This window comes from Sinocyclocheilus rhinocerous, unplaced genomic scaffold (genome assembly GCF_001515625.1).
Source record: "Sinocyclocheilus rhinocerous isolate Xijiao unplaced genomic scaffold, SAMN03320098_v1.1 scaffold475, whole genome shotgun sequence".
Classification (NCBI taxonomy): domain Eukaryota; kingdom Metazoa; phylum Chordata; class Actinopteri; order Cypriniformes; family Cyprinidae; genus Sinocyclocheilus; species Sinocyclocheilus rhinocerous.
This window is the reverse complement of record NW_015646677.1, coordinates 450,228-458,498: the sequence shown is the minus strand read 5'-3', so window position 1 is coordinate 458,498 and position 8,271 is coordinate 450,228. Positions and strand designations below refer to the sequence as shown.

Sequence of the window (8,271 nt, the reverse complement as noted above, 5' to 3'; positions counted from 1 at the left end):
GGAGACCATCTCCACAAGCCATTTCTGAAAACATGGGGGAGCAGTGGCTTTCCAATCCCTTAATATAATTCTCTTGGCCACAACCATGCCCAACATTAATGCCAACTGCAAATGATAAGGCAAAGAGGAAACTGTGTCAGAATAGCCAAGAATGGCCAATTCTACTAACTTTTCAAAGCACAGCTTTTTGCATGTTTAGGATGAGGTTTTATGATGATTAAAAGCAGAATTGGAATGTTTTCTGTGGTTTATATTGAGTTGTTGTTTTTTCGGATACCTGGCATGACGGGCAGCGTGTCCCTCTGTTTGCTGGGATGGGCTGTAGGGTGCACCAGGTCAATGATGTCATGATCTACAGGGCTGGGATGTCGAGCGTAAGAGTCCGGACGCTCGCCTGCAGATATTCCCGTCCTCTCATCGTCCTCCTCCAGAGAGCCGATGGTCTCCTCAAAGAACAAAATACACTCCCGCTCCTCCAGACTGAGGAACTGCAGATCATCATCCTAGAGAGAGAGACAAGCGTCAAGTAATGCACACTATGTTTTTTCAAATGTTTTTGAAAGAAGTCTCTTATGCTCACTAAGGCTGCATTTACTTGATCGAAAATGCAGTAAAAATTGTGAAATATTATTGTAATTTAAAATAGATGTTTTCTATGAAAATATATATTAAAATGTAATTTATTGCTGTGAATTTTCAGCATCATTACTCCAGTCTTCAATGTCACATGATCCTTCAGAAATCATTCTAATATATATATATAATAGACTATACTTCTTTTTTTAATCTTACTTCTACAAAACTTTTGAATGGCAGTGTATCACTATTCCCGCAAAAATATGAAGCGCAGTGAACTTTAGAACTAAAATAATATATAATAAAAACATATATATATAAATATGAATAACTAAATGAATATTAGAAATGTTGCCTTGGCTGCTAACTCAAATGCAGTAAATAAAGTAAATTACTAACTGAAAATAAATAAACTAAACTGAAAGTATTCCGTGAGTGTAGTAACCGTCCATTACGGCTGCACAATTCATCCAAATAAAACAGAAATCATAATTATTTAATCTCAAAGGGTGTGTGTTCTTTCACCCGCCCCCCCAAAGTACCAAAGTGCACCCTTTCGTAAACGTGAGTTCATTTCCTGTTCAAAAAGATTTGCATAATCTTGGAAATTTAAACCATTCCAAGTGAGTTGGATAATTTAATTTTGTGTTCCCCAAACTGTTCACGAGTTGATGGAAAAACAAATAATTCAATCATAATATAAACTTGACATAAACCCATATTTTTAAACCAAAAACAAAGTGTTTGGGAATCTCTGGTTTAACTTGTTTATGATGTTGTATTATGCAAATTCAAATCTACACGACCTACACGAAAGTCTTAATGACTGAATTTGTTTCCCATAATCATAAACCTGTTGATTTAAAGTTTATTATTTAAATATTAACCCAAAATCGGCAACACTTTACTTTTACCTGTTACCTTAAAATCTAATATTTAGCTCAAATGGGTTCAGCTGACAAAATATTTTGGGAATCTCTAGTGTGTTAATGACATGATGCATTATTCACTGTAATCTACACTGAATTTGTTTCCCATAATCTTAAAACCTGTTGATTTAAACAATGCATGAGCTTTGTGGCCTCCAGAGATCAGTCGGCTGTGTTTCAGAGGTGGACGCCTTGCTAAAGTGCCTCTCCCTGCTCAACAGCAGAACACAGACTCCACTCACACTCTCGCTCAGGTGGGTGTGTGTGTGTGTGTGTGTGTGTGAGAACAGTGGGCTGCTTGTTCATCGCCCCGCGAACACACCCTTCACCCTGAACTCTGTAAGCCGTGCTGTCCGCGCGCACATTGCATCACTTTGTGAGCTGGTTTTAGTCTGTGTCATTAGATATTCAGACAACAAGCAGCAGACAGAAGCAGGACCGGCTTTTCTTCTCTGCTCGAGGTTTGTAGAGAACAGCTGATGGTTTGAGTGCAATTCCTTTATCTCAAACACAGGTCTGGAGTCTTTTGTTCAAACAGTTATCAAGTTACAGTCAACACAATCATGTCATGAGGAAATGATTGAGTGTGTGAGAGAGAGACCCATCAGAACGGTTTGTGGCATATAAATATAGTATGTCTAAATAATAATTAAGAGAGTATGCATTCTACTACTAATATTTATACACCGTATATATATATATACACATGTATAATTGTGCATAGCACAGTATGCACTTTTTATGCACATAATAATTCCCTGATGACCTACTATTTTTTTTTTTGCTAAAAGTCTGCCAAGACTGGAAAAAAGTTGCTCTAAACTTACAAAATTAATTGAAAATTGAATAATCATTAAACATCTTTTTGATGCACAATTCAATCAATAGGAAGAGCTCATCCTGTGCCAAATAGCATGTGTGTTTAAGATGCATGCTTTTCACTGGATTGTTTAATGTTTATAAGATGATAAATCTTAAAAATATAAGATGTTAAAATAATGCAGACTTTGTTTCCTAAAGAAAACATGAGTGATGTTTGCACATGCAAAAGTTGCCAACATAATACTAGGCATTAATATACTATCATAGTTTTTATTCATATTTTAAATTGAATATTTTAAAGTAATGAATATTCTGAAGACTTTTTAGTTTTATTTTCATTTTAGTTACATTTTAAAATGTTTTTTTTTTGTGATTTTTATTTTTTTTGTTTGTTAGTTAATCTATATTGATTAGTTAGTCTTTATAGTTATTTTTTATTTATTTCAGATTTAATTATTTTAGTACATCAACTTACACTAAATGGAAATTAGCCTTGGCAACTAGCTGAAATAAAATATATTTATATATTTAAAATAGATATAATATTTTATTTCAGTTAAAATGTATCTTTTTTTAAATTATATTATTGTATAACAAATGTTATATAATGTTTCAATCTTTTAAAATTTATTTTTTATTTCAAGTGACAGGTTTTTCTATGTTTTTTTTTTTATATAACTATAATAACCCTAATTGCAATGTGGTTTTAATAATCTGGTCTCTAAATATGACTCGGGTTCCTCATTAAAATCGTCCACCTTCACCAATTAAACAGGTGGAAAAATGCCACAGACTTAATTGTAATAGTTTTCGGATTACTTGAAGTCTCCTCAATAACACACATGAATCATTCGTGTCAAACAGACATACTTTAGGGTTTGTTCTAATCACTAATCCTAAGTGTGAGCGGTAATGATAGTGATACTTGTCTTAAAACCACCTGTATCATTCAGAACCTGCTGGTTTTGTGTAGATGTTTCGCATGCTGCTCGACTGCATTCTTGTCTTTACTACAGAATCACGTTCCTCTGAGAGTTCAGCGAATGAGACTCGGTGAGTGATGCTCTCTAACACACACCACACCTGTCCTCCCAAACACAATGAGCGTCCTGTCATGCTTTAGAGATGAAGGAACTGGTTTCTCTGCTTGTGTGATTTCGGCATGAATCAGTGTTTGTGAATGTCTGGGTTATTTCCTTCCTTCATGGAAAAAAACGCTTCATATATATAATGTTCTAATCACAAATAAGATACACATACTTGTCTTTACTACAGAATCACGTTCCTCTGAGAGTTCAGCGAATGAGACTCGGTGAGTGATGCTCTCTAACACACACCACACCTGTCCTCCCAAACACAATGAGCGTCCTGTCATGCTTTAGAGATGAAGGAACTGGTTTCTCTGCTTGTGTGATTTCGGCATGAATCAGTGTTTGTGAATGTCTGGGTTATTTCCTTCCTTCAGAGAAAAAAACGCTTCATATATATAATGTTCTAATCACAAATAAGATACACATATCTCAATACACATCCTGATTAATACTCACAGGACAGTCGTTAAGGCCGTAGTGAAGCGTCCGGCTCTTGTGCATGTGAACATCCATGCTTACAGCATCCAGGGCTCGGCGTCTCGTGAAAGAGTCGGGCAGTAAAGGTCAGGGGTCGTGTGAAATGGTCCGAGCATCTCCACGTACCCGACTGACCAGTTTCACATGATGCACCTGGAACAAACAACATAAACATATATCGTTAAAATGAATGAACTGCTGGTGTCAGATCACTGAGGAATATTGTGTTTGTCACACAGATCTCCTGAGGACTGACTACAGCACTTCTGATCTGCCAAAAACACAATTAGACGAGTAATTATTTAACATTTCCCTCAAAATAATTATTTACTTGGAATATATTTACTAATATTGGCTAAACAATATTGATGAAAACAAATAAAACACTAAACTATTGATTGGAACACCGTAAAACAAAAAATTCTAAACAGATTACTGGAATAATATTTCAGTCAAAATGTCACATGTAATGTGTTACTAAACATTTGTTTGTAATTGTGGAATTTACTAGCAATTTCTGAGTGAAAACTGTTTTTTTCAGTGTAATAACATGCAGTAAAAGAAACACAAGTGTAAAAATCTGGTCTTGTGAATCACTGTTATAACGCAATTCATTCCAATATAAACAAAACGAAACACGAACAAACGAAATAACGTATTTTATGTTATAAAGAAAAATTAAGGTTTCACGCTTTTGTTTTTGGTTTTTTTTGCATTGTGACTCTTTCCCTGACAAACAATTCCCATTACACTATTAAAAATGATCAGTTAAATTCAGTACAATAAATAGTACACCGTATACTTCATTGTCATGAAAATAATAAGTAAATAACTAAATACAACAACATATATTTTCGTTGTGAAAATAACGACCTGGACACGTTTACATGAGATTCACCCAAACACTCCACTCTATAAAGTTAGAGAAATATAAAGACTTTTAGAGGAATTAGTTCAACTTACTCAAACATCGTGAAACGGCTGAGAAGAGCAAGTTAGAGACGAATAACCCGAGAGTCACACAGTTCTGTCTCAGTGACGCGACGCGACTGAACGCGTTTAAATCAGACCCCGCGCCGCGTCTCCTCTTACGCACAGCGCGCTCATGATGACGAAGACACGGGGCTCCTCCTAAATCTCTGAGCAAACACGGCTGATAGATTCATGATTGATAAACAAGTGGGTTCGCTGCTCTTAGAATTAAAATAACTGAAAAATGTAGGAACGGTCTGTGTTTTTGTGACGTCAGCACTGAGCGCGTGTCCTCAGCGCTATTCTCTCGCGCCCTCTTGTGGCAGGTGCCTTCTATTACATATAAATCATATTTAATACAAATAATAATAATAATGGTTGATATCAGAATTATATTAGTGTGAATCTCATATCCAAGTATATTTAATAAATTAAAATGAATAAATAATAAATGTAAAAAAAATTCTACGTCAATTTAAAAGATAAACCATTCAGAGATTTGATTTTGAAAATCAAAATGTACTAATCCTTGGACTATTGTTTATCATTTTTATTTATTTTGCAATTTGATCGATATTATCCATGTTCAAATACTTACAAATATTTTTAAGCATTTAAAATACTTTTAAAAGAGAGGGCTTCGTCGATGTGTTTCAATGCACACATTTTAATTTAATTTTTTTTTTTTTTTCAGTAAAACATACATTTATAATTTATATTTAACACCAAATCCAAGTTTAGCATAAATTACCACACTGAAATATTAAAGTAGGAGGTCGTTGTCATAAAACATTTTTTTTATCAATGTTTTGGTTTATGCAAAAGAAGAAACCTCCCAAGCAAATGTAAGTTTTATTCGATTGTAATTTATTTTATTAAATGCATGACATTTTAACATGGATATCTGGGTCCAGAAACCTTTCAAATATTGCAAATGCCAAAAATATAAAAAAAATTGTAAGAGATTCAAGTTCAAGGTTACAAAAAGGAAATAGTGGTGAGATACTGTCCTTGATTTATTAGGAAGAGCTTTGCATTGGTAATATCTGTGCAACACTTTAAACTGAACTTCCTTTGCTTTTTTGAGGCAGTAAAATTGTATTAGTCTCAGAGCAAATCTCATGAGTGGAAACCATATTTGGATTAATATCTGAACTGTATATATGGTGGAGCAAAGCACTGCAGCTGTACAAAACAAACGTGGAGGCGTTCTAAGCATTACCTGTCCATGAGCAGATCTCCATTAAACCAATGTCTGTCCGTGAAACGAGACTCTTCTGTTGGTCCAAAACATTCCAGATCAGAAACCAAACCAATCCCAAAGCTGAAGATTAGATCAAATGTAGTTTATTGCAGTAAAAAAAATAAAACTATGTACATGTCTTTAGAAATAAACTGCATTCGTGTAATTCGCACAATTCACCACAGGAGGGCGCTGAAACTCTAAATATATATTACACATATAATACATATTTAGTAAATAAAAGGGATAATTTGATAGACAAACAGCCCAATGCCTTATTATTCAGCTTCATAATGTGAATATCAGAGTGTGATTGTGAGGATAACTACTATCGATTAAACGTCTGTCAGCACGAGAGCAGCAAAACAAAGCCTTTGAAAACCCATCACAGAAGAGGAGACTGTCAAAAAACATTAAGAGTAGCAATTAATACTCATTGCTTTGCATAAATTGCAACACAAACTAAGCATGTATCATATTTGGTATACGCGAATTGCTTTATGTGAAGTTTATATTGTTTGATAGTTTGTTTTTTTTTTTTTTGTTCATATCTCTATCATTGAATAGCATAGCTTTGATCATAAAACTAAGCATTTATATATCATCTTAAGACATATTATTGGAAATATAGAGTGACGACTCATTATTTATGTCTTTTTTTTAATCTAAGTATCTGCTGTGCTGTTATGAAGATCTCACTGATTTACATTACAAGCATCAGAATTTCATCAAATAATTGTTTTTTCAAATCAGCAGATTTCATATTTTTGCTCAGTTTGTGTCTCTGAATAAAGCGGAGCTGTTTTTCCTCTATATTCTCATTATATCACACGGTTCGAGCCAGATGCATCAAATATGACACATAACATATGCATTTTGTCTTTTATATCTCGTCTAAAGGTTCAAGATCCTCATCCATTTAACCCAAAAAAGGATATTGCTGATTATTGTTTCATATGTCAGGCTTTAAGCATTTTTTGTTTTAAATGTTTTGCTTGTGAAGTGCACTATTTTTCTCTACAAACCACGACATTTGCTTTCTTTTTTGGTTATTAAATACAATGCATGTAAGACAGAACTAATTAGAATTTAAGTGTCCAAATAATGTTAAGGTCACAGTAATAAACTGTGCATTTAACTGTGCATTCTGAATTTAAAGTGGGCTTGTTTGGGGTCAGAGGTCACGCGATCAGCAGCACCTGATTCCGTCCTGCTGCTGTCATTGATGAAGAAGGGTCAGAGATGAAGAATCAGCGCTCATCTTCCTCCTCAGGATCCTCCAAGACGCCCCGCTGCACTTCAGAAGGTTTGACGCGTTGTAAAATCCGCCTAAAATCATATTTAATTACCGCTAATAAAAAGTAAATGAGCACCACCGGATGTGCGGTATTATATTCAAAATAAAAGTCTTTTTTTTTCTTTCTTTTTTTTTCTTTTTTTTTATTGCGAAACCGTGAACATTTACAAGCACAAATTCGACGTGAATAAAACTGCACAGATTATTATAATAAATACCACCACTAAATAAAGCAATATAATAAGTAAATAAACAAAAAAAAATAAAACCGTACATGTCTTTAGAAATAAACTGCATTCATGTAATTCACACAATTCACCACAGGAGGGCGATGAAACTCAAAATATATATATTACACATATAATACATATTTAGTAAATAAAAGGGATAATTTGACATATTTTAAGCTTCTCGTGGTAATTGACAGTTTTTTTTTTTTTTAATCATTGCACATTAATTTAATGCAAGGTTTTCCTCTGAATCGTGTTTTATCTGTAGAAATAAATCGCATGAATGTAATTCACACAATTCACCACAGGATTGTAAACTCAAATTCTAAATGTATATTAAAAATTTAGAAATATATTTAGAGTAAATAAAATAAAATAAATTTAACAGACGTTTTTCTGCTTCTCATGGTAATAATAACTCATTAAATATTAAATCATTGCGAAATATGGTTTCACTCTTAAAGACGTAGAAATAACTGACATCAGTGTAATTACTACAGCTTCTCTGACTCGCATTTTATTAATATATTATGTATTTATTTTAACAACTACAGCAATACATAAAGAATGATACAATCCATGCAAGGACTTTTGTCGTTTTTTCCCTCTTAATTTATTGACCTAAAATGATATT

The 8,271-nt window shown here is 33.6% G+C and overlaps 1 protein-coding gene across 1 annotated transcript in view; it reads right to left on the bottom strand.

The window, feature by feature from the left end:
* Positions 1 to 4,970, bottom strand: part of LOC107707982 (uncharacterized) — an 18,263-nt gene extending 13,293 nt beyond the window's left edge. The window contains exons 1-3 of the mRNA XM_016512113.1: positions 4,859 to 4,970; positions 3,875 to 4,048; positions 278 to 503 (exon numbers count right to left, since the gene is read on the bottom strand). Of these exons, the coding sequence (XP_016367599.1) occupies positions 278 to 503; positions 3,875 to 3,931 (283 nt within the window). The 5' untranslated portion in view covers positions 3,932 to 4,048; positions 4,859 to 4,970. The remainder of the gene's footprint in view (positions 1 to 277; positions 504 to 3,874; positions 4,049 to 4,858) is intronic.
* Between the last annotated feature and the right edge of the window lie 3,301 nt (positions 4,971 to 8,271).